The sequence below is a fragment of the Hemiscyllium ocellatum genome, chromosome 12 (assembly GCF_020745735.1).
Source record: "Hemiscyllium ocellatum isolate sHemOce1 chromosome 12, sHemOce1.pat.X.cur, whole genome shotgun sequence".
Taxonomy (NCBI): domain Eukaryota; kingdom Metazoa; phylum Chordata; class Chondrichthyes; order Orectolobiformes; family Hemiscylliidae; genus Hemiscyllium; species Hemiscyllium ocellatum.
Window position 1 is genome coordinate 28,718,844 of NC_083412.1, and position 27,778 is coordinate 28,746,621.

General features: G+C 40.5%; 1 protein-coding gene across 6 annotated transcripts in view; it reads right to left on the reverse strand.

The window, feature by feature from the left end:
- The window catches only part of LOC132820996 (adhesion G-protein coupled receptor G2-like), a 199,843-nt gene that overhangs the window by 66,165 nt on the left and 105,900 nt on the right, over window positions 1-27,778 (reverse strand). For all 6 annotated transcript variants that reach the window (XM_060833455.1, XM_060833452.1, XM_060833453.1 and 3 more), the window contains 10 exons: window positions 22,547-22,594; window positions 22,031-22,069; window positions 21,507-21,554; window positions 14,888-14,926; window positions 11,559-11,603; window positions 10,544-10,582; window positions 9,271-9,309; window positions 8,066-8,113; window positions 5,223-5,270; window positions 3,625-3,672 (listed from right to left, as the gene is read on the reverse strand). In XM_060833455.1, coding sequence (XP_060689438.1) covers window positions 3,625-3,672; window positions 5,223-5,270; window positions 8,066-8,113; window positions 9,271-9,309; window positions 10,544-10,582; window positions 11,559-11,603; window positions 14,888-14,926; window positions 21,507-21,554; window positions 22,031-22,069; window positions 22,547-22,594 — 441 coding nt within the window. The remainder of the gene's footprint in view (window positions 1-3,624; window positions 3,673-5,222; window positions 5,271-8,065; window positions 8,114-9,270; window positions 9,310-10,543; window positions 10,583-11,558; window positions 11,604-14,887; window positions 14,927-21,506; window positions 21,555-22,030; window positions 22,070-22,546; window positions 22,595-27,778) is intronic.

Sequence of the window (27,778 nt, forward strand, 5' to 3'; positions counted from 1 at the left end):
TTGCTTTTGTGGTTTACATTCATTGATGTTTTCCTAATGCATTAGCACCAGTGATATGGGGGTGTGACAATACAATATGATCTGATTATTACTCTCACTATTCATCATTGTGAAACTTACCGGAGATGAGGAAATGCAAAATTAAGGGGAAGGATTTACCACTTATTTTTCTTGGTGAGAGAATTAACTCAAAGACATTCATATAAATAATAAAATAAATCAAGCTTTGTCCATTGATATATAGCTTGCTTCATATTTAAATGTATAAATCAATTATCGAACAGGTGGTAACATTGGTAAAGGGATTCCCTGTGAAATGATTACAGCCAGGTAGGTTTGATTTATTTTTATAATTGTGCATGGTGTATGCCCTTTGTTGAATATTTATTGACCATCCTTAATTGTCCTTGATGTTGGTGATGGTGAGCAGTCTTCTTAAACCACTATAGTTTACATGAAGTAGGCATACTGTAACTGTTTTCTAATCTTCCACCAAACCCAGGTAAACTATATGGACGCCCATCATTTGTGGCAAAGCTTTCACAATGTAATGGGCTGCAAAATAAAGCTAAATGGAATCACGGGCAACAATACACCCTAACCCAATGCTTTCTCCGCTTGTTTTGAACAGAAGGTGAGTGAACTAATGTCACCTGTCCCAATAGCATCTGGTGAGCCTTGATCCTTTGCCATTTACCTACTGACGCAACAGATCCATGGCAAACGCCATCCTCCGATCCTACCCTCACCCCTGGAACATCTGGATACCCTTTGTCAGGCTCCTACTTATTGACTACAGCTCTGCCTTCAACACCATAATTCCAAACAAACCCATCTCTGAGACCTAGGTCTTTACTCCTTACCTCTGATACTGGATCCTCAACCTCCTCACCCACAAACTGCAATCAGTAAGAATAGACGACAACATCTAGGTGGCACAATGGCACTGTGGTTAGCACTGCCACCTCACAGTGCAGGGACCCGGGTTCGATTCCTGCCTCAGGTGATATCTATGTGGAGTTTGCACGTTCTCCCCGTGTCTGCATGGGTTTCCTCTGGGTACTCTGGTGTCCTCCCACAGTCCAAAGATGTGTGGGTCAGGTGAATTGGCCATGCTAAATTACCCATAGTGTTAGGTGTATTAGTTAGGAGTAAATGAAGGGAATTGAGTCTAGGTGGGTTACTCTTTGGAGGGTAGGTGTAGACTTGTTGGGCCAAAGTGCCAGTTTTCATACTGTAGGGAATCTAATCTAATCTCCTTCACCATAATCCACAACACTGCATGCTCAGCCCCCTATATACTTCTTATAAATTTACAACTGTGTGGCCAAATTCCACACCAACTCCATTTATAGGTTTGTTGATGACATCACCACATTAGGTCAGATTTCAAACAATGGCGAAACAGAATACAGGAGAGAGATTTGCTTTGCGGCACTTTACACTTAGTGTAAAGCCAACAATCTCTCTATCAATGACAGCAACACAAAGGAGCTGGTCATTGACTTCAGGAAGTGGAGTGGAGAGTACATCCCTGTGTGTATCACTGGTGCTAAGGTGGAGATAGTCGACAGTGTCAAGTTCCTGGGAGTGATAATCACCAGCAATCTGTCCTGGTCTACCCATGTCAATATGATGGTCAAGAAAGCACAACAATGCTAATATTTCCTCAGGAGGGTAAGGAAATTTGGCATGTCCACACAGACGCTTAACAATTTTTATAGGTGCACCACAGAAAGCATCCTATCTGGATGCACAACAACATGGTATGGCATTTTCTCTTCCCCAGACCAATAAACTACCGAGAGTCATGAACACAACCCAGCCCATCATGCAAGTCAGCTTTGATCCATTGGCTCCATCTATACTTCCTGCTGTATCAGGAAAGCAATCAACGTAATCAAAGACACCTCCAGCCTTGGTTATACTTTCTTCTGTCCTCTTGCATCATGGCAGAAGATATAAATGTTTGAGTACACATATGAACAGATTTAAGAACAGCTTCTTCCCCACTGTTACCAGATTTTTGAAAAGACCTCTCAAATGCTAATTCTGATCTCTCTCTCTGCTCCTTTTCTGCAGCTGTAACACTCTGTTCTGCATTCTCCTCTATTACCCTAATTCACTTTGTGTTGTACAATCTGCCTATAAATCATGCAAAATACCATTTTTCACTTTATCTTTGTACATGTGACAACAATAAATCAAACTAAAGCCAGGGCAGTGCATTTTTAACAAAGAATCTCTGAATATTAAAGTCACATATTCGATCTTACTTTGAATCATTTGAAGCACAACACTTTACTGGAAGCATGCACCTCTGTTTTAACCTAATACCTTAATATTATCCCAGACCCCTTCAGAGCTAAAGGGTGAGTCTACAGGAAAACAGGATGCTGGGTATTCTTTTAATGTCTTTTTTGATTGGCCAAATGGTTTAAATTAGAATACATTATTGCTGCAGAAGAGTACAATTTAAAGACATTTTTAAAATATTTAACATCCAAATGAATTAACTAAGTAGGATAGAAATAACTCTGCGGGCAATGCATTGCAGCTGTAGTATGTGGGAGCTGATGGATGCTGGTGCAATCCAGTGGCCACAGCTGCAGCAACTGTTGGCTGCTCTAGCAACATCTGCTCAAAGATGACAATCAGGAGGCTAAACCAGAGACATTGTGACAGGTCAGGGAGGGGGAGTGAGGTACCAATACAGTGTATTTCAGGAGAGAGATTTTTAATTGCATCAAATTTGGTTAAGGTCAGGAACAGGAGGATATGTCTGGGAATCAGGCAGGTATGAGGATCCAAAATTTAGCTTTGGTAAAGCCTCGGCCACTTTTCTAAAAGGTATGTGTTTCTTGCTCTCAGTGTGGACAGGGAGACTGCAGGGAGGATGAGTGAACTGACCACAGCATCGTATTCCAAAGTCCTATTCAAGGAGGCAGAACATGAGAAATGTGGTATTAGTAGGGGGATACCATGTTAGGGCATGGATATTGTCCTCTGCAGCAAAGGCAAAGAACCCTGAAGGCTGTTTGCCTACCTGATGCCAAGGACATATCTTCTCAGCTGAATAGGAACTAGGAATTGGGGCGTGGGGTGGGGGTTTAAGGTTGTCATATCCCATGTAGATGCCAACAAATTAGCTGGGTTAGGAAAAGAGGTTCTGCTGACCAATTAGGAGATGTAATATCTTAATATGCACACCCGGTAATGAAGTATTGTGTGTAAACACCTTGCCAGAGGCAAAATCACATCAGTGATGCCTGACAGATAGTAGGTATCTGGGCCACGTAGATTTAAAATAATCAGCCAAAGTCCAAATGGCAGGAGGTTGACCAGAAAATGCTCAATCAGTTGTTATTATTTATACTGAAGTGAATGAAAAATTGGAGCAGGTTGAATCATGCTGTAATGATATACTTCAAATAGAGAAATGCGCATGCTTATTGGGAAAGAGCTGGGCAGTAGGACCAATTGAATAGCACAAGACATAAACAGCTAAATAGCCATCCTCTACCTTATGATTGTCTGCTGAAACATGAACAATTTTCTGTGGCGCTCAATTACAACATCAGATTTCTTATATCCTTACTATTTTCAAAAAGCTCATTTCAGTACCTGTTGTGTTCTGTGTAGTGAATGTTCCATCTTCAGGACTGTTGTTCACTGCAAGGAAAGTATCCTGTTTCAGATTAGTTAATTAGCTGAAGCTTGTCCATAATATTGCATCGTATTTATACAAAGAATTGGAATCATGTTAGGATTTAATTGCTAACCATTATATATTTGAGTTGAATAAACCCAGATCATTTCTTCTGAATCCTTTTTTAATTAAATCAGCTCAGTGACAATGACAGAAATGCTGGGGGAAAAAAATGTTAATGTTCCGAGGCCAGTATGACTCCTCTTCAGAACTGAAAGGTATTGGAAAGTATTTTTTGTGACAGAGGCAGAGAATGGATGGTGTAGAGGCACAGTGCAAAAGACAAAGGGATTATTCATGATAATGGAGGTGAAAAGGAGCCACAAAATGGGTGCAAATTAAGGTGTGAAGGGAGACACCTCTACTGAGAACAAAAGTAATCAGGACACAGACAAGCCGAGACTTTAGCCGGATGGAGAATGTAAGGAAAATGTAGTCTAGACATCATGCATCAGGTTCTGAAGTTCTGTGATTCAATATTGAGACATAGTTCAAAGAGAAATAAGCTCATAAATTTTAATCATTAATTCAAAGAGTTGCTTATCTCCCCAGTAATAATGTTATCACTGGTAACGTGAGGAGACTTGACTGTTTAACGGCCATTTACCAATTATAAAGTAACAGTTACCACAACAGGTTGTAAGAGGCAACCTATCTTTTTTTTGATCAAATCTTTTAACTAATCTTTTTTTGATGAAATTGCAGTAGTGTTTTTCTGAATGGCCAGTTTGAGATTGCCATAATTAAGGCAATTAGATCGAACAATTACTCTTTATTCAGTCCTCCTTTTGTATCATCATGTATCTTAAAGGAGACATGAATGGCAGAGTGAACACAATTTTGTTAGTTGATGCACCTTAGTGAGAAGGAGCTCAATTACATTTGTACAGCCATTGAAACAAATATTTGTTCATTAATGTACAAAATCAACTTTCAAAATCTCTCAATCACCCATTTGTAATTACTGGCCCCAGGTGAAATGGTCATCTTGGTAAAGGCATTTCTTGTGAAAGATAACAAGCAGTCAGATCAAATAGGCTTGATTTTCATCTTGACATTCAAAGTGGGAAATCTGGTGAAATGGTGTTTTTTTTTAACCACCCAATGTTAGTGATTAAGAAAACCAATTGAGGAACTTAAATGTTTCAATCTGATAGTGCAAGCTCTAAGTCTGTTGAAGTGGTAAATTAACACCAGTTTTGCAATGCTGTGATGGGCCTCAGCTCAAATCACATTTCCAGGACCTGTCCTATTTGATGAAAAATATGATCTGATTTGAAATGCACAACATGATGAGTTGATGGGCGTAGTGCCGATAGTAATTATTCAGAAGGGCATTGTATAAATACTGGAGAAAGAGTAATTTCCAGGTTTATATGGGAGGAGCAGCAGAATGGGATTAATCCAGGAGGTCTTTGATAAAATACATTAGGTGTTACTTGCAGGTCTGAATGGTTCAGAATTTCAACACGTTTCTCACACTAAATATTTCCTAACAGCACATTTTCAGTACCTGTTGTTATCTGTGGAAGTGATGTCTCAGTGTCTGTCGTAATGTTCACTGCAAGAGAAGGACATGATTTCAGATCAGACAATCACCAGCTTCACTGTGTCCTAGACATTACTTAGTAAATTGTCCACGCATTATTGAACAGGCATTTATTTTCACAGAACGATCTACTTATCATTTTATTGTAAAACGTCTTGTTTTTCTGTTTGACCTATCATAGGAGATTAATGTCCTTCAAGTTAATTCTCCTGGATTTGAGGTCCAACCCTCTTTACTTACAGCACAGTACTTTGTGTTCCTTTTCTGTTTATTGGCTTGAAACTTACAGGTTCTCTTGTCTGCTCTATGCTGTTCTTGTATGCAGCTTGTAATGTCTTTGCTATTTTAAGTTAGGCACAATTTCTAGTGGTTCAGCATGAGGCTGACTGCTGTCAGTCATTCAGATTTGAAATGGGCTTTTAGATAGGGCTGATATGACTTAGTTCCGAAATGCAGTTTACAAGGAAATCCTAGTTTTGTCGGGTTCTGCACTGCGGGAAGTTCTGCATTGCTGTTATCCTTTATATGCAGCAATTCTCCTTTCCCTTTAAGCTTGGTAATGCTGGTTTCTCCCTTGTTCTGCTTTTAGTTTAAAGGAGAAATCCACTGCACATCGTGCAATAAAAGTCATGCATTACTGAAACATAACACAAATGAGGCACATAGATTCTGTTTACTTGAAGACCTCCAGAAGGTTTATTTAGATTAGACCAACAGGAGGCTGGAAGAAGGCATCAATCCATGGCAGCATTGGGAGGTGGAGAAGCTGACGTTCCTGAAGGAGGGTTATACCTGAAACATTGACTTCTCCACCTCCTGATGCTGCTTGGCTTGCTGTGTTCTTCCAGCCTTCTACTTTGAAATTCAGCATCTGCAGGTATTTTTTTTTGTCTCTAATTGGATTTATTTAGGTGGCAGGGCTTGTATGCTTGTGGCAGGCCAGTTTATACTGAGACAGCCAAGCATTTGTACATCTGTGCAGGGGCTTTTATTGTTGATATCGGGGTACACATTTAGCTTGCCTTACCGGGCAAAAACTCTTTAGCATTGTGATACAGCCAAGCAGCTTCTATGGTTTAAATAATCCAGCAGAAAGCCCCTGGAGAAACTCTGACATAGAGTCACCTATCCTCGACACATTAGCTTATTCTCTCTCCACGGATGCTTTGTGATCTCCAGCATTTGTTGTGTTCAGTCCTGGAGAAACTCAGCAGGCCCTGGCAACATCTCATTTCAGACTAGAAACATTAACTACATTTCTCCCTCTGTAAATGCTGCCAGGTCTGCTATGATTTTTCAGCATTTTCTGTTTTTAGTTTAGATATTCCAGCATCTGCAGAACTTTTATTGACTCCTGTTGGTGCATTTGCTTTTTAGTGCAGAAGATGACGCAGCAGCTTATGGTGATGGAAAACAAATATAAAATTAAATTTATTGATCAGCAATGAGGTGGGCACATCATTGTACATCATGTCACTGAGCCAAGCCAATACCAGCAGTGTGTCAGAAGTGTACACAGGGTATACACTGCAGCTGCTTGAAGCAAATGACCATGTGTGGAAGTGAAAAGGGAGCATCATTCAGTATCTTTTAAGGAAGCCTAATGTCAGTCAGGAAGTACCACAGCAGTCAGGCACCTGGTCAGATACCAGTCGGAGAGCTAGCCACCATCAGTCAGGGAGTTAGTTTTACGAGTCCAAAGGGAGTAAATGATCTTGCAGCCCAGGATTGAGCATCAGAGAGTCCAAGATCAAATAGAAACAGACCAGGGAATATCAGTAGGCTCCATGGGGTGGTTCACAGTAACTTGGGCCTGTTGTGTTAAGTCATTCCAGAGGGTGGGAAGTGGAACTCAAGCCCTTACTGATCAGGGAGCTCATCAGGCACCATGGGGAAAACTGGTAGGTCATGGCTGGAAATGGGATTCATTGTACAGGCATGTGAAGTGACTAAGTCAATAACAAAACATATCAAGAACTTTCTGGTGGTGGTGGGGGGTGTGGGGGTGTCTATTTCAACAAGCTTCTTACATTCTTAATATTTACAATTAGTACATTTGTAGTATTTAAAATCATAGAATCATACAGTACAGGAGAGGTTTTTCAGAGTATCAAGTCTGTATCCCTTACCTGTATGGGATGCCACTTACCTGCACTAGGCCCACAGCCTTGAATGTTGCCCCACTCCTCCATGTACTTTTCAAAAGTTGAGAGTTTTCCCACCTCAACTGCCCTCCCAGGTAGTGCATCCAGACTCCTATCACCCTCTGGGTGAAAATGGTTTTCCTCAAATTTCTTGTAAACCTCCTGCCTTTCACTTTAAAATTATGCCCACTTGTGACTGACCCTTCAACTGAGGGGAACAGTTGCTATCTATTCACCTTGTCTGTGCCTCCACATAATCTCTATCATGTCAACCCCTCAGCTTTCTCTGTTCCAAAGAAAGCAAACCAAGCTTAGCCAGTTCTCTCTTCATAGCTGAAATGATCTACTCCAGGCAACATCTTGGTGAATCTCCTCCAGTGCCTTCCGATAGCATGGTGACAAGAACTGCACACAGTCCTCTTCCTGTTGCCTAACCAGAATTCCGTACTACTCCAACATAAATCTCCCTGCTCCTATAATCTCTGCCATGGCTGATAAAGGCAAGTGTCCCATATCCCTTTTTAACTACCCTATTAACCTGTTCTGCCATCTTTTGGGATCTGCGGCAAACACCCCTAGATCCCTCTATACCTCTGAGCTTCCTAGTGTCTGGCCATTGATTGAGTACCCCCTTGTCTTATTCCTTCTTCCAAAGTGCATCACCTGTTATGATCTGTGGAGATGATGTCCCATTGGTAAGCATGGATTCCCCTGTAATGGAAGAACATAATTTCAGAGCAGAAACTCAACAGCCTCAGGCTGACTATGGCATTACTTTGTAAATTATACATAGAATTTTGTAAGCTACTTGAGCGTTTGATTGCAAAGTATGACTTCTTTTATGAATTGATAATTTCTGCACCTTTCCTTCCAAGTCCTTATTTGAAATGGACTCAACACAAAGAGAAATAATGTTAGAAATTTTCATTTGAGTACTAAGAGTCATGAACCTCCTCATTAAAGTTGTTGATATTCTGAGAAAGGATTACTTTCTCTGGGTATTAGAGGCAGTGCAAGAGGAAGTTCACTAGGTTGGTTCCAGACTTGGAGGAATTTTCTTTTGAGGAGAGGTTGAGTAGGTTGGGTTTGTACTCATTGAGGTTGAGAAGCAATAGAGGTGATTAATTTGAAACATAGGAAGTTCTTAAGGGAATTAATGGTGAAGGGGAGGAAAGGTTGTTTCCCCTTGTGAGAAAATCTAGGACCAGGTACCTAAATTTCAGAATAAGGGTTTGTCAAGTTAGAATGGAGATGAGGGATTTATCCGCTAAGAGGATAGTCATTCTGTGGAATTCTTGACCAGAGGGGATTGTGGAGGCTAGGTTGGTAAATATACTCAAAGTTGAGGGATAAAGATTTTTAATCTTTAAGGGAAATCAAGGATGAAGGGGATAAGAGAGAATGTTGAATTAAGGATTATCAGATCAGCCATGAACTCACTGGTGGAACAGACTCAAATGGCTGAATGGCCTACATCATAGGGTGCTTAGTGCACTGCCAGTTATAAACTCACAATTTGATCAAGAATCCCTAAGAGATGTGTTTTAAACACAATTCACTGATGGTTTATTATTATAAAAGCTATATTTTTGTTTTTCTGGTGTCCAACTAGTTACTATGGTCATGTAATAATTAAGGGATGTAAATCTTACAATTACTTCTCTATCGTAGAACATGCTTTTGTAACATTGTGCCTCTTAAAAGAGATACTCATGGTTAATTTAGAGAGTAGGCAGAAATTGTGAATTGATGTCCATTAGGGAGAAGGAGATCAAATATACTTACACAGAAACAAAAATCAAATTTGTTCACTAATGTATAGAAACAACTTTCAAAACTTACTACTTCAAATACCTATTTGTTATTACCTGTCCCAGAAGAGCCAGTCTTATTGATAACAGGATTTCCTGTAAAAGACGACAAACAGTTAGATCAAATGTGCTTGATTTCCACCTCGATAGCCCGATGGGCTAACCTGGTGGAATGGTGTTTTATAAACTAGCACAATGTCATAGCTAACTGAGGAACTTAAATATTCCAATCTGATAGTGGAAGCTCGGTAAATCCACCATAATGGCAAAGGATCCCCAACTAATATCATTAATATTATAATCTACAAGAAGAGTCCAATTTTGCTATCGCATTTTCACAATTCATGCAGCTGACACTATCTTCATTACACCATCAGTTCAATAGTAGGTGTTCTGCTTTGACACAAATAAAGTGAACTAACATAATCTCTGAAGTCACATTACTCAAACATTACCAGTTTGATGAGAAGATCTGATAGAATGTGGAACGCACTACATGATGAGTTGGTGGAAGCAGTTCCGACAGCAAATGTGAAAAGGAAATCACATAAATACTGGGCTTGGAGGGATTTTCTTATGAAGAGCCGTTGAGTAGCTTGGGTTTGTAGTCTTTGGAATGTAGATGCATGAGAGGAACCATTGAAACATAGGAGATTCCTCGGGGTCTTAAAAAGAAGATGTTGGAAAGACTGCTTGCCTCTAGGAGAATCTAGGATGCGATGGCATATCTCAGAGCAAGGGGTCACCAAGTTATGACAGAGAAGGGGAAGAAATTATTCTCTAGAGAGTTTCCTTCTGTTGAGTTCGTTATCACTGAAGGGTTCAAGAGTATGAGTCATTGAATATATTCAAGGCTGAGATGGACAGATTATTAATCTTTAAGTGAAATCAAAGGTTTGAGACTAAGGCAGGAAAATGTAGTTGAAGGTTATCAACCATGAACACAATAGATTGGATGAAAAGGCCTTTGGCTGCTCCTACATTTTAAGATCTCCGCACATCTACCTTTTACACACTCACATTAATGCTTAATTACCTCCACAGCTTTTCTGGATATCTAACACAATTGATTATGCTTGTGTGATAGTCAAGGGACTTCAATCTAACAATTACTTTCTCTCTATCTAGTCTTCCCTTTTCTATCATTGTGCATTTTTAAGGAGATACCAGTGGCATACGTAGAGAGTGGGTAGAGTTTGTCAATTGATGTGCATTAGTGAGAAGGAGTTCATATGCATTTGTGCAGTCATAGAAACAAAATCACATTTGTATGTTAACGTATAGAATCAACTTACAAAACTTAATCCCTCAAACATCAATTTGTAATTACCTGTCCCAAATGAGATGGTCATATTGGTAAATGAATACTCTGTAAAAATGACAAATGGTTTGATTGAATAAGATTATTTCCATCTTGGTAGCTGAAAGGACTAACTTTGTTGAGTTGAGTTTTATATATTAGCACATTGTCATAGACAAGAAAACCAACTGAGGAGCTTAAATATTCAGTTTGATTGTACTAGCAATATAAAACAACTACAGTGGTAAATGAATCCCCAAAAAACTAACATCATTAAATTATCCATGACATGACACTGTTGACTAATCTATATGAAAAATCCAAACTCAAAATTACATTTTCACAATTCATGCCATGGGAGGTTGGCTTCTCTGCATCATCACAGCATCTGTATTCTCTGTTTTGAAACAAATAAAGTGAACAGACACAATCTCAGAAATCACATTTCTAAGATGTGTTCTGTTTAAAAGGAAAATGTGATATGATCTGAAATGCACAACATGATATAAAAGCAGACATTGCTGGAAAATCTGAACTCAACTTGCATTCTGAATAAGTGTCACTAAACCTGAAACATTAACCCTGATTTCTCCCCACAAATGCTGCCAAACCTACTGAGATTTCCCTATGTAGAGAGAAATCAGGGTTAATGTTTTGGATCTAGTGACCCTTCTTCAGAAGGGAAGTTGAGTTCAGATTTTCCAGCAATTCCTGTTTATGTTCTGACTGCCAGCAGTTCTTTCTGTTTTTTATTTAATACACTACATGATGAGTTGGCGGAAGCAGTTCTGATGCTAAAGGTGAAAAGGAAATTGGATAGATGCTGGAAAAGGAAAAATCTCCAGGTTTGTGTGGAGAGAGCAGGAGGCTGCAAATATTTGAGCAGCTATTTCAAACATCCAATATTGGCTTAATAAATCCCACAAACTCCTTCTGTCCTGTTTGATTTGATAAACAAAATGCACCAGTGATTCTAAATTGTTTAATTTTAACAACTGGTTTTTGTTTGCATTCTTAACATTTCCAAAGAGCACATCTGCAGTACCTGTTGTGTTCTGTGGAGATGATGTCCCAGTAATAGTCATGTTCACTGTAAGAGAAGGATATGATTTCAGATCAGACAATCAACACCCTTACCCTAATGATCTCACAGGATATTAGCACTTTACCTTTATATTACTATTCATTATTGTGAACCTTTAAGGGATTGAGGAAACCAAAATGGATGGAAGGGGAAGATTAATGATGAGACAGTAAACATAAATGTATTTGTACAATTATTAAATAAAAATTACACTGCATCAATATATACCTGTCATTTTCTACTTTAAAATGATCAATACATTCAAAATGGATACAAGGAGGTAGAAGTGGAAGAGGATTTGTTTTGACCTGGTGATTTTCATTTTCATCGCTTAGAAAAAGAGCTTGGTGGAACTGCCTTCCAGAAAAGCCAGATCAAAATTAATGGATAATGTTTGAGCCCATATGATGGTTTAATGCTCTTCTTACAAAGTCTAGGCTGACACTTCCTTTCCAGAGAAAGTGAGGACTGCAGATGCTGGAGATCAGAGTCGAGAGTGTGGTGCTGGAAAAGTACAGCAGGTTCGGCAGCATCTGAGGAGCAAGAGAGTCGATGTTTCGGGCATAAGCCCTTAATCAGGAATGACATTTCCTTCTGCAAGTACTGGTAGTTCCAGAGCTGACTGCACTGGTGATGGGACAACATTAAGTGAACATAACTGACTGTGTGTCTTTTCTTTCTTGGAGCACGGTGCAACTTAAATGAGATGCTGGAGCCAAATAAACGGGGGATAGAATGTGTCAACCAATGAGGAGAAAAAATAGTGTGCAGTTGTCAATCTGAATATTTAAATTTCTCAATTTGCAATTTTCTGTGTAGGTGTGTGGTACTTTTAGGAAAGGAATTTGTGATAAAAGATTACAAGCAGACAGTTTGGTTGTGGTAATCTCCGTCTTTGACAAACTGTGAGGTGGTCATTTATGGAAGCCACTAACGCTCAGTAGCAGCAGTGTGTGCTACCTCCAAGATGCACTGCAGAAATTCACCAAAAATCCTGAAACAGAACCTTCCAAATCCATAATCACTTCCATCTAGGAGGACAAAGTCAGCAGATATACGGGAAGACCATCACCTGCAAGTTTCCCTTAACCCACTCACTGTCCTGACATGGAGGTATATTGCAGATCCTTCCCTGCTGCTCAGCAAAACTCCTAGAAGTATCTCCCTGACAGCATTGTGGGTCTAGTTATAGCTGATGGACTGCAGCAGTTCAAGAAAGTAGCTTACCACCATCTTCTGAAGAGCGACTAAAAATGAGTAATAAATTCTGGCCAGCCAGTGACCCTGATGTTTTGTTAGCGGAATGATTAAAAAAAAATGGCTGTGATGTATAAAAGGAGTCAGACTGATACTGTAAACACTCCACATTCTCTGAAATTTCAAAATTACTATCAACTCTGTTAAATTGCTAACCCTCGGACCATGGTTGTTGACCCAATAATGTTATAAATTGTAGTTCTTAGGTGAGACCAAGCTTTACAGTGCCAGCTGGATTATTGTTGAAAATTATTGACAATAAGTCTGTAACCCCAGGCTTTACAGCTGTAAGTTCCATCTAAACTCAACCTGGTACTTTCACTACTCGATGCTGCAGATATTGGCTTCACTGCACCATTTTCCCAGGAGTTCTCTCTGATTGGAAACAACTAAAGTGAACTATTGCAATCACAGAAATCTCATTTCCTGTACTGGAGTTATTTGATGGGAAAACGTGATATGGTCTGGAATGTACTACATGATGCATTTCTGGGAGGAACTGTTAAGAGGAAATTGGATAAATACTGGGACATGAGAAATTTCCAGGATTACGCAGTAAGTGCAGAAGTTTAGGAATAAAAGAGCTTTCTAATTACCTCTATAGGCACAATGGACTGAAGAGTCTTTTTTTTAATGTCTAATTCTAATATAAAACAACAGTAAATTCCTGCATATCTTGAATGGGTCTGTTTTAACAACAGGTTGCTTACATTCGTAATATTTCCAAACAGCACATTTACAGTACCTCTTGTGTTCTATGGAGCAAATGCTTAATAGGCATGGAATCCCCTCCAAAGGAAGTACATGATTTCAGATCAGAAATCAACAGCCTCATGCAGACTGTTGTGTTACTTTGCAAACTATGCACAAAATATAAACTACTTGGGGATTAGATTGCAAAATGGTACAATTTTTCATGAATTGATGAGTTCTGAACCATTCCTTCCAAGTCTACATTTGAAATGGAATCTGTCCCAAAGAGAAATAGTGTTGGATATAAATTCTAAGAGACTGATTAGATTCCCTATAGTGTGGAAACAGCCCCTTCAGCCCAACAAGTCAACATCGATCCTCTAAAAGAGTAACCCATCCAGAGCCATTTCCCTCTGACTAATCCACCTAACACTATAGGCAATTTAGCATGGTCAATTCACCTGACTTGCACACCTTTGGATCATAGGAGGAAACCCACATAGACACAGGGAGAATGTGCAAACTCCACACAGACAGTCCCCCAAGGCTGGAATTGAACCCAAGTCCCTGGTGCCGTGAGGTAGCAATGCTAACCACTGAGTCACTGTGCCACCCATTGAGCGTCTATGCAGCATGATCTCTCCTTCAAAAATGTTGATCTGCAGAAAAATAACTGCTTTTTCTGAGTATTGGGCACAGTCCAGGGATGGTTCACTAGATTGATCCCAGGCTTGGAAGGATTTTGTTATGGGAGGTCGAGTAGTTTAGACTCTTATTCATTGGGCTTTAGAAGCAAGAGACGTGCCTTTATTGAAACATAGAAAAGACTTAGGGGACTGGCAGCAAATAAACAGAGGGACAGAATACATTAACTAATGTGCATCAGTGAGAAGGAAAACAAGAGCGTTCAATCATATAAAAAATTGTCCATTTATATCTGCTTGTCAATTTGAATATTTAAATCTTTCAGCTGATTTGCAATTTTCTGTTGCAGGTGGAGCAAAACCTAATATGAAATACAGAATTGGCACCTGGCAAATTCAACTCACCACTTTCTCTGAGTGGCCTCCTTGTTGGTCATCAGGGACCAGCATCTAAAGGGGTACACCCTCCAGATACCAGCCACACGCACTCTGCATTGATGGACATTGGTACCCAGTGTGTGTCAATCTCTACAAACACACATGACACATCACCAATTCATTTTCAATTGATGTGCATTAGTGAGAAGGAGCGCATGTACATTTCTACAAGTTGCGTAAACAAGAATCAAATTTGACCATAGATGTGCAGATGTAACCATCAAATTGTAAATGCCTCAAAGGTCTAGTTGTGATTACCTGTCTTGGGTGAGGTGGTCATATCACTGATGAACTTCCCTGTAAAAGATGACTAGCAGTTAGATTAAGTGTGTAGAGTTCCAACTTGACAATCAAAGAGGTGAACCTGGTAGAGTGGTGTTTTGACAAACAGCTGAAGGTCAAAGAATAAGAAAACTGAGGAGCTTAAACTGTTCCAATCTGATAGTAGTGTAGTGGCAAAATATCCAATTGAATAATCCCATCAACATCCATGGTGTGATACAGTCAACATGTTACTGGGTGTCACCAAGTTCAACTATAAGAGCTTGATTATTGTAAGAGAGAAAAATCAAAACTTAACATGGCACTTTTCCAGTCTGATGGGAATATGATCTGGAATGCATGACATGTTGCACTGGTGGAAGCAATACTGGCACTAACTGTCAAAAGTGAATTGGATGAATACTGGGAAAGGAGAAACATCTAGATTTATTAGAAAGAGTTGGAGGGCAGGAGGGGGAATAATTGAACGACTCTTTCAAAATCTTTAGACTCAATGGACTGAACAGTGCCTTCTGTATTATTCAATAATTAAAGAGGTCAGAAGCTTCCTGTGGTTCTGAACAGCTCAACTTCAACTATTTTTTTTACATCCTTAATATTTCCAGGGAGTACATTTGCAGTACCCGTTGTGTTCTGTGGAGATGGTGTCTCAGTAGCAGTCATGGTGTTCACGATAAGAGGAGATAATTTTAGATCAGACAGATCAACGGCCTCACCTTATTGACAACCACACTTTATCAATCATCCACACATTAGGACACAGGTAAATTACTTTCACAAAATGACAAAATTAAGGATTATAATGAAAATGTTCAACTTTTCATGAGTTCGAGAGATACCGATTATTCCTTCCAACAGTGTGTTTAACCGAGTTTGTCTGTGCTGATTGGAAATGGCAGCTTTTCCTGATCATAAATAGATTGCTTATTGTCAAAAGTCTACTTTTAAATTGAAACCAGGCCAAACAAAACCAAATCTTGAAAGTTTAATACTACTAATGGTAAGGAGTTAACCCCATCAACTAAAGCTACAAGATTGACAGTTTTCAGAGGATAAGACATGTGCATTAGGTTATATGCATGCTTCTATTAGCAATACAAATCATATTAATGAATCCACTCCCCCCTGGTGTCATTACATGAGCTGGTGATACTTGCATGTTCTAACAAGACAATATGACCTGACTATTAATCTCATGGCTCATCATTAGGAACCTTTAATGAAATGCAAATGGAGTTGTCAATACTTGCACACAATGAACACAAAGGCATTTGTACCTTCATTAAATAGAAATCAATGTTTGTCCGTTTATATATAACTACCATTTTCAATTTTGAATTAATCATGGATTTAGTTATGAAATGGATATAAAGTTGTAGAATTGAAAAAGATATTCCATGTTAAAAGTTTACAGGAGGATAGTTTTGGTGTGGTAGATTGTTATCATCATCACTTGGAAAATGGCCTTTCAGAGGACTACATCGAAGCTAGTGGATTACGTCAGTACATGTGATGGCAAGATGTGCTTTGTACAACTACTTCACTGATGTTTTTCCTGAAATTGTTGGCATTTTCAGAACATGCTGTTCCATTGACGTTGAGGTGTGATTCGACAATGCTAAGTGAACATTCCTGTCTTTGTGCCTATTCCTTGTGGGAGCTCTTTCATCTGTATCACAGTACAATTAGATACAGGGAGGCAGAATGCATCAACCAAAGCATATCAGCAAGAAGGAGAATAAGGGCATTCATTCAATTGCATATAAAAAAAGACTTTGTCCATTGATGTGCAGTTGTCAATTTGAACATTTATAATTCTTAAAAAAAAATTCACAGTTATCCATCACAGATGGTGTGGTAGTGTTAGGAAAAGAATTTGTGGTGATATATTACAAGCAGTTAGCTTGAATGAGTTCATTTCCATCTTGATAACTTGTAAAGTGGCCATTTATGGAACAAGTTTTAAGTTGGCAATTTGACCATGATATGTAACAGGAACTAGTCAGATACTGCTAACTCTTCACCTTATCTGATGTTAAAAAGATTTTGAGCAATTCATTGGGAATATCAATGATGTCGCTGACTCCCTCAGCCCATGACTTTGGCCCCATCAATGTTATAAATTAGAACATAAGATCATAAGATCTATGAGCAGAAATAAGTCATTTGGCCAATTGAGTCTGCTCCATCATACAATCGTGGCTGATATGTTTCTCAGCCCTGTTCTCCCTATAACCCTTGAACCCCTTGCTAATCAACAATCTATCTATCTCTGTCTTAAATATATTCAATGACTTGGCCTCCACAGCCCTCTGTGGTAATGAGTTCCACAGATTAACTACCCTCTGATTGAAAACATTTTTCCTCATCTCAAGTCTAAAGATCATCGCTCTGCTCTGATGCTGTGCCCCCAAGTCTTAGTCTCTTTTACTGGTGGAAACATCTTCTCCGCATCTACTCTATCCAGGCCTGTCAATATTCTCTAAGTTTCAATCAGATCCCCCTCATCCTTCTAAACACCATTGAGTACGGACTTATAGTCCACAACTGCTCCTCGTATGACAAGCACTTCACCCCCAAGGTCATCATTGTAAACTTCCTCTGGATCCCGCCAATGCCAGCACATTCTTCCTTAGATGCAGAGCATAAAACTGCTCACAATATTCCAAATGGAGTCCAACCAGAGCCTTATACAGCCTCACCAGTGTTGTATTCTAGTCCTCTTGAAATGAATGTTAACAGTGAATTTGCCTTCCTAACTGCCAATGGTACCTGCAAATTTACTTTAAGAGAATCTTGAACTAGGACTCCAAAGTTCCTTTGTGCTTCAGATTTCCGAAGGTTTTTCCTCTGTACAAAATAGCCTAGAAATAGAAATGCCTCTATCCTCCTACCAAAGTGCATACCTCGTGCTTTCCCGCATTGTATTCAATCTGCCACTTCTTTGCCCACTCTCCTAGTTTGTCCAAGCCCTTCTCCAGCCTCCCAGTTTCCTCAATATGACTTGCCCCTCCAACTATCCTTGTGTCATCTGCAAACTTACCCACAATGCTCTCAGTTCATTCGACCAAATTGTTAATGTATAACGTGAATAATGGTGGTCCCAACACTAATCCTGTGGAAGTCTGCTAGTCACCAGCTGCCAGCTTGAAAACGATCCATTTATTCCCACATTCTGCCTTCTGCCAGTCAGCCAGTGTTCTATCCATACCAGTATGTTGCCCCTAATACAATAGGAGTTGAAAATGTGTTGCTGGTTAAAGCACAGCAGGTCAGGCAGCATCCAAGGAATAGGAAATTCGACATTTCGGGCCAGAGCCCTTCATCAGGAATGAGGAGAGGGTGCCAGGCAGGCTAAGATAAAAGGTAGGGAGGAGGGACTTGGGGGAGGGGCAATGGAGATGTGATAGGTGGAAGGAGGTCAAGGTGAGGGTGATAGGCCGGAGTGGGGTGGGGGCGGAGAGGTTAGGAAGAAGATTGCAGGTTAGGAGGACGGTGCTGAGTTGAGGGAACCGACTGAGACAAGGTGGGGGGAGGGGAAATGAGGAAACTAGAGAAATCTGAGTTCATCCCTTGTGGTTGGAGGGTTCCCAGGTGGAAGATGAGGCGCTCTTCCTCCAACCGTCGTGTTATGTTTTGCCGGTGGAGGAGTCCAAGGACCTGCATGTCCTCGGTGGAGTGGGAGGGAGAGTTAAAGTGTTGAGCCACGGGGTGGTTGGGTTGGTTGGTCCGGGCGTCCCTGAGGTGTTTTCTGAAGCGTTCCGCAAGTAGGCGGCCCATCTCCCCAATGTAGAGGAGGCCACATCGGGTGCAGCGGATGCAATAGATGATGTGTGTGGAGGTACAGGTGAATTTGTGGCGGATATGGAAGGATCCCTTGGGGCCTTGGAGGGAAGTGAGGGAGGAGGTGTGGGCGCAAGTTTTACATTTCCTGCGGTTGCAGGGGAAAGTGCCGGGAGTGGAGGTTGGGTTGGTGGGGAGTGTGGACCTGACGAGGGAGTCACGAAGGGAGTGGTCTTTGCGGAACGCTGATAGGGGAGGGGAGGGAAATATATCCCTGGTGGTGGGGTCCGTTTGAAGGTGGCGGAAATGACGGCGGATGATACGTTGTATACGGAGGTTGGTGGGGTGGTAGGTGAGAACCAGTGGGGTTCTGTCTTGGTGGCGGTTGGAGGAGCGGGGCTCAAGGGCGTCTCCTCCACTTCCCGCTCCTCCGCCCTTGAGCCCCGCTCCTCCAACCGCCTCAGGCCTTTTGGAAATCCAAATAGATCATGATCCCACTCTTTGCCTAACTTGTTTAACATATGACTATACATTTTGTCTTAGACTTCTACTCTATAAGAAATGTCAATGAACAACATGACACTAGCAAAATTCTTGGAACCAAAATTGGCTTCGCTGGATCTTTATCCCAGTACTCTTGGTGGTTTTGAAGTTTGCGCTTACATATTATGATGATGTTTGGGAACTATATGTTTTTAATGAAAGAGCGGGAAATGATGCTGCATTAATCTAAAGAAAAGCTTTAATGGCTGTTTACATTATTTACAAATTAAACTGCTGCATTGACTTTATCAGAACATTTCCTTCTCAGGTTCCACCTACATATGATTTGACATTACTTGACATCATTGATGATGCAGACTAACAATGAGCATGATAGTTATTATACCCTTTCATGTTACCAAACAACTATTCACATTTTAACCTGCAACCCCACTTGGACATGATCGCCTATAAGCACATCAGTTAATTTCCCCTTTTTATGTTCACCTGTGAGTTGGTACAGGTCATATAGTCATAGAGATGTACAGCACAGAAACAGACCCTTCGGTCCAACTCGTCCAAGCCGACCAGATGTCTCAACTCAATCTAGTTCCATTTGCCAGCATCTGGCCCATATCCCTCCAATTTCTTCCTATTCATATACCCATCCAGATGCCTTTTAAATGTTGCAATTGTATTAGCCTCCACCACTTCCTCTGGAAGCTCATTCCATATACGTACGGCCCTCTGAGTGAAAATGTTGACTCTTAGGTCTCTTTTCTATCTTTCTCCTCTCATCCTAAACCTATGTCCTCTAGTCTAAACTACCCCACCCCATCCTATCCTATCCGTGCCCATCATAATTTTGTAAACCTCTATAAGGTCACCACTCAGCCTCCGACGCTCCAGGGAAATCAGCCCTAGCGCCTATGCAGCCTTTCCTTATAGCTCAAGTCCCTCAACCCTGGCAACATCCTTGTAAATCTTTTCTGAACCCTTTCAAATTTCACAACATCTTTCCAATAGGAAGGAGACCAGAATTGCACACAATGTTCCAACAGTGACCTAAACAATGTCCTGCAACATGGCCTCCCAACTCCTGTACTCTGACCAGCAAAGGAAAATGTACCAAACACCTTCTTCACTATCCTATCTACCTGCGATTCCACTTTCAAAGAGCTATGAAGCTGCACTCCAAGGTCTCTTTGTTCAGCAACACTCCTGAGGACTTTACCATTAAGTGTATAAGTCCTTCTGAGGTTTGCTTTCTCAAAATGCAGTACCTCACATTTATCTAAACTAAACTCCATCTGCCACTCCTCAGCCCATTGGCCCATCTGATCAAGATCCTGTTGTAATCTGAGGTAACCTTCTTCGCTGTCCACTACATCTCCAATTTTGGTGTCATCAGCAAATGTACTAACTATATCTCTTATGCTCACATCCAAATCATCTACATAAAAGGTGAAAAGTAGTGGACCCAGCACTGATCCTTGTGGCACTCCACTGGTCACAGGCCTCCAGTTTGAAAAACATCCCTCCACCACCACCCTCTGTCTTCTACCTTTGAGCCAGTTCTGTATCCAAATAGTGAGTTCTCCCTGTATTCCATGAGATCTAACCTTGCTCACCAGTCTCCCATGGAGACACTTGTTGAACGCCTTACTGAAGTCCATATAGATTATATCTACCACTCTGCCCTCATTAATCCTCTTTGTTACTTTTTCAAAAAACTCAATCAAGTTTGTGAGACATGATTTCCCTGGTTTATAAAGCAATCAGTATTTACTTTGTTAATAAAGACAAAATACTGCAGCAATTTCAAATAAAACAGACAGTGCTGGAGCAAGTCAGAAGACCTGGCTATATTTATTGCATCATTAAATATATTCAAGGCTGAAATAGACTGTTTATTTTAATATGTAAAGGAATCATCAGTTGGGGAAATGGTAGAAAAGTGAAGTTCAGGACTATTGGGTGTGATCACACTTGAAGGATCAAATGACCCACTTCTGTTCCTATGTCTGATGGTCATCTAGAAACCTTCCAACCTAAACATTCAATTTACTGCTTCGTCTCCTCCTCTAGCTGTAAGATGCAATGTTTAAAGTCAATTAGCTGATTGTTTCATTATTTAACTGATATAGTTTGTTTTCTGGGTATCTAGTATAATTGACGAGCTCTTTTAAAAAAACGTGAACAGCCTCCTTCCTTCCTGTCTGATTTAATAATAAATCATACCATGTGCTTCAGACAGTTCTCAATATCTCAAACTTCAGCAAATGGTTTCTTACATTCTTAATAGTTACAAAGAGTCTATTTTCAGTACCTGTTTGGTCCCATGGAGGTGATAAGCCAGTAACTGTCGAGTTGTTAACTGTAAGAGAAATACATGACTTCAGATCAAACAATTAACAGCCAAACCTTGCTGTAGTTTTCATCTGTAACTTGCCTTCAGGTTAGGACACGGCCTAATTATTTTGATAAAATAAGGTCCTTAAGGACCATGTTGTAGAATGTTGAATTTTTCCTGAGTTTAATTGATCCAATTATTCTCTTCAATAATGCATTTAACAAAATGTGTCTGTGCTAATCGGAAGCAACATCTATTCCCAATAGACGTGATAGACAGTTTATGTGATTATGGTTGTATTGTAACTGTAGATCCAGAGGAGTCTGTAACCACTGGAGGGCAGCCTTAAAGCCAAGCATTTTAAGTACTACAAAGGTGATGAAGATAAATTATTTTTACGTGAAAAGTTGTCATAACCTAGATTGCAAAATATCATGTATTTCAATACACACAGCTGTCATTTTCAAAATAAAAATCTCTCAAATACCTATTTGCATTACCTGTCATAGGTGAAATGGTTGCATTGGTAAAGGAATTCCCTGTAAAAAAAAGATTACAACTAGTTAGGAAGGATATGGGAGATTTTCTTTTGTACTGACTGAGGTATGCTTTCTAATAGCACTTGATAATATTTCTTCTGCTATTATAGATGTTTTCTGAATATGTCATGCCAGTTGCATGCTATTTTATGAAGTCATTTTATGTGACAAATACTCTCTTTGTACAGAACTTTTACATGCAACTTAAAGGTGATGCTAATGGCAGATTAACAGACGGCAAAATCTGTAGAATTGATGACCCAGTCATACATGTGGCGTTCAATATAAGGATTTGATACCCAACATTCAACAGCTTCAATTTTTCTACTTATTTGTAACATTAGTTTTTAAATTGTCCACAGATTAGGGTACATATGAATTTATATTTACAGAAACAAGCTCCTTATGTATCCTATTACTCTATTTCAACAAGTTATTGAATGTTCTGAACAGTTACAAAGAGCCCACTTTCTGTACCTGTTGTGTTTTGTGGAGGTAATGTCCCAGTAAGTGTCGTGCTGTTCTCTGTAAAAAAAAAAATACGTGATTGCAGTTAGGAAAATCAACAGCCGAACCCTGCCTGCAATATCAACCTGTAAATTATCCTCAGGTTAATGCATGGCTAGAATTATTTTAATAAGGCAAGTTACTTAAGGACCATTGTGTGGAATATTCAATTTTTCATGAGTTTAATTGATTCAAATATTACCTTCAAAACTGCATGTTCGAAAGTTCACCTATGCTGATTTGAAGCAACATCTATTCTCAGTTCAAATTTACAGACAATTTAAGTGATTATTGTTGTGTTCAATAGACAATTGGTACAGGAGTAGGCAATTCTGCCCTTTGAGCCAGCACCACCATTCATTATGATCATGGCTGATCATCCTCAATCAGTATCCTGTTCCTGCCTTATACCCATAACCCTTGATTCCACTATCCTTAAGGGCTCTATCCAACTCTTTCTTGAAAGTATCCAGAGACTTAGCCTCCACAGCCCTCTGGGGCAGAGCACTCCATACGTCCACCACTCTCTGGGTAAAGAAGTTTCTCCTCAACTCTATTCTAAGTGGCCTACCCCTTATTTTTAAGCTATGTCCTCTGGTTCGGCACTCACCCATCAGCGGAAACATGCTTCCTGCCTCCAGAGTGTCCAATCCTTTAATAATCTTATACATCTCAATCAGATCCCCTCTCAGCCTTCTAAACTCAAGCGTATATATGCCCAGTCGCTCCAGTCTTTCAGCTTAAGATAGTCCCACCATTCCGGGAATTGACCTCGTGAACCTACGCTGCAGTTCCTCAATAGCCAGAATGTCTTTCCTCAAATTGGGAGACCAGAACTGCGCACAATATTCCAGGTGCAGTCTCACCAGGGCCCTGTACAGCTGCAGAAGGACATCTTTGCTTCTATACTCAATTCCTCTTGTTATGAAGGCCAGCATGCTATTAACTTTCTTCACTGCCTGCTGTACCTGCATGCTTGCTTTCATTGACTGATGTGCAAGAACACCTAGATCTTGTTGTACTGCCCCTTTCCCTAACTTGACTCCATTTAGGTAGTAATCTGCCTTCCTGTTCTTGCCATCAAAGTGGATAACCATACATTTATCCATATTAAACTGCATCTGCCATGCATCCGTCCACTCACCTAGCCTGTCCAGGTCACCCTGTATTCTCCTAACATCCTCCCCACATTTCACCCTGCCACCCAGCTTTGTGTCATCAGCAAATTTGCTAATATTACTTTTAATATCTTCATCTATATCATTAATGTACATTGTAAAAAGCTGCGGTCCCAGCACTGACCCCTGTGGCACATCACTGGTCACCGCCTGCCATTCCGAAAGGGAGCCATTTATCACTACTCTTTGTTTCCTGTCAGCCAACTAATTTTTAAGCCATGTCAGTATTTTGCCCCTAATACTGAATTTTGCTCACTAATCTCCTATGTGGGACTTTATCAAAGGCTTTCTGAAAGTCCAGTTGTACTACATCCACTGGATCTCCCTTGACCATCTTCAGAGTTACATCATCAAAACATTCCAGAAGATTAGTCAAGCATGATTTCCCCTTCATAAATCCATGCTGACTCTGACCTATCCTGTTACTGCTACCCAGATGTGTTGTAATTTCGTCCTTTATAATTGACTCCAGCATTTTTCCCACCACTGAGGTCAGACTAACTGGTCTATAATTCTCTGTTTTCTCTCTCCCTCCTTTCTTAAAAAGTGGGACAACATTAGCCACCCTCCAATACGCAGGAACTGATCCTGAATCTATAGAACATTGGAAAATGATCACCAAAGCATCCATGATTTCTAGAGCCACCTCCTTCAGTACCCTGGGATGCAGACCATCAGGCCCTGGGGACTTATCAGCCTTCAGATCTAATAGTCTCTCCAGCACCATTTCCTGGCAAATATAAATTCCCTTCAGTTCAGGTCCTTCTACAATTTTTCCTCAGGGAGATTGCTTGTGTCTTCCCCAGTGAAGACAGATCTAAAGTACCAATTCAACTCTTCTGCCATTTCTTTGTTCCCCATAATAAATTCTCCTGTTTCTGCCTTCAAGGGCTCAATTTTCGTCTTAACCATTTTTTTTCTTTTCACACACCTCAAAAAGCCTTTACTATCCTCCTTTATATTTTTGGCCAGTTTACCTCCGTACTTTATTTTTTCTTTGCGTATTTCCTTTTTAGTTATCCTCTGTTGTTCTTTAAAAGCTTCCCAGTCCTCCTATTTCCCATTCATCTTTGCTATGTTATACTTTTTCCCTTTTGTCTTTATATGGTCCTTAACTTCCCTCATCAGCCACAGCCACCCCTGCCTCCTCTTAGGATCTTTCTTCCTTTTTGGAATGAACTGATCCTGCATCTTCTGCATTATACACAGAAATGCCTGCTATTGTTCCTCCACTGTCATCCCTGCTAGGCTATTGCACCATTGAACTTTGGCCAGCTCCTCCCTCGTAGCTCCATAGTTCCCTTTATTCAACAGAAATATTGTCACTTCCAATTCCACCCTCTCCCTTTCAAACTGCAGATTAAAGTTTATTGTCTTGTGGTCAATGCTTCCTAATGGCTCCTTTACTTCGAGATCCCTGATCAAATCCGGTTTATTGCACAACACCAGATCCAGAATTGCTTTCTCCCTGGTAAGCTCCAGCACAAGCTGTTCTAAGAATCCATCTTGGAGGCACTCCACAAACTCCCTTTCTTGGGGTCCAGTACCATGTTGATTCTCCCAGTCTAGCTGCATATTGAAATCCCCCATAACAACTGTAATAATACTTTTGTGACAGGCCAATTTCAGCTCCTTATTCAACTTACATATTGCATCTACTCTACTGTTTGGGGACCTGTAGATAACTCTCATTAGGGTCTCTCTGCCCTTAGAATTTCTCAGCTCTGTCCATACTGACTCTACATCCCCTGATCCTAGGTCCCCCTGCTCAAGGGTCTGAATATCATTTCTTACCAACAGGGCCACCCCACCCCCTTTGCCAATCAACCTGTCCTTACGATAGCACGTATAGCCTTGAATATTCATTTCCCAGGCCCTGTCCACTTGAAGCCACATCTCAGTTCCCCCACAACATCTTAACTGCCAATTTCCAAATGAGCCTCAAGCTCATCCACCTTATTTCTAATGCTTCACGCATTCATATATAATACTTTTAATTTGTTCCTCCCCTCACCCTTCCCATCAATCCCTATTTCACTTGACCCTACGGCGTGATCCCTTTTGAGTTTTCTGCTCCATTGATTCCGTTGTCTATCTTGACTTCTCTTGTTCTAACTTTCCCTTTAACTTCCTTCTTAAGCTTCCAGTTTGTATTCCCCCCCCCCCCACGCTATTTAGTTTAAATGCAGCTGTGTTGCAGTGCCAAACCTACCTGCCAGAATGCTGGTCCCCCACCTATTAAGGTGCAACCCGTCCCCCAAATATAATTTATCCTTACCGCTAAACATACCCCAATGATCCAAAAATTAAAATCCTTGTTTCCTGCACCAGTTCCCCAGCCACACATTCAAGTCCATTATCTCCCTGTTCCTGTCCTCTCCAGCCCAAGGATATGGAAGCAAACCGGAGATAACCACCTTGGATGTCCTGCTTTTCAGCTTTCTTGCAAGTTCTCCAAAGTCCCGCTGCAGAATGTCCCTCTTCTTCTTCCCGACGTCATTTGTGCTGACATGCACCACCATGTCTGGCTCTTCATCTTCGTCCTTGAGGATTTCCTGCACTCTGTCTGAGATGTGCTTAATCCTGGCACCAGGAAGGCAACACACCATCCTCAAATCCCGCCTGTTGCCACAGAAACCCCTTTCAGTCCCTCTCACTATGGAGTCCCCTATCACCACGGCTCTATGTAATGTCTGACTCCTCGGCTCTGCCTTCATGCCAATTTCTGATTGGCAGCTCTGACCGCCTTTCGGACTGGCAGTGACGTCTGTCTCTATGGTTTCCAAGAGATACAACCTGTTCCTGACAGGTACTTCCCCCGGGGTCTCTTGCACTTGTCTCATCTCTGCCTTCCTCATCGTCTTCTCCCTTCTACTCTCTTCTGGCATGTTCGGTGTAATAACCTCGCTGAAGGTCCTGTCCAGAAAGATCTCATTCTCTGAGATGAGCCTGAGGTTATGGAATATGATTTAGATTGATAGACATGAGAAAATAGCTGAAAATGTGTTGCTGGTCAAGGCACAGCAGGCCAGGCAGCATCCCAGGAACAGAGAATTCGACGTTTCGAGCATAAGCCCCCCTTTCCTGATGAAGGGCTTATGCTCGAAACGTCGAATTCTCTGTTCCTGGGATGCTGCCTGGCCTGCTGTGCTTTGACCAGCAACACATTTTCAGCTGTGATCTCCAGCATCTGCAGACCTCATTTTTTACTCGAAGACATGAGAAAATACACAAGTTCCACAGATTGTCCAGATGAAATCTTCAATGTTTAGCCCAACTGCATAATCGTTTTATTTGCAGGGAACACTTTTTGCTATATTACCACATCATCTGCGGCAGATAACTGTAATTGGTGTTCAGGAGATTTAAAATTTGAAAATGACAACTGGACCAGTTTGACAATGATAACTTGATGTCCAGTTGTCGTTTTCAAATTTTAAATTTCACTTAACACCAATTTACAGTTATCTGTCGCAGATGATGTGGTAATATTGCAGAAAGCATTTCCTACAAATAAAAAGAGAATAAACAGTTAGACTGAATATGGAAGATTTCATCTGGACAATCTATGGAACTCATCTGGTGCAGTGGCATTTTATCAAATTAACATGAAGGCAGAAATCACGTAGAATATACAATCTGTTCCAAATTGGTTCTGAAAACCGTCCACCTTTACTGATGTTGCACAACTAACATCTGTTGGTAACAGCCTGGGCTCATAATTTATACCACCAACAATGTCGTAGAATTTAGTTACTATGTTACACCATGTTTTACTGTAAGAGTTTGATTGGTCTAAGAAATTGTAGACAATATGTTCTGTCATTACACTTCTACTCTATAAGAAATATTAACACACAACATAACACTTCTGCATGACATGGAACCAAGTTTGGCTTCACTGGACTTTTATTCTAGTAGGTTTTGAAAATAGTGTTTATGCATTGTGATATTGTTTGGGGGCTATGTGTGTCTAATGAAAGAGCTGGAAACCATGCTGCTTTAATCTAAAGAAAAGAAGTTA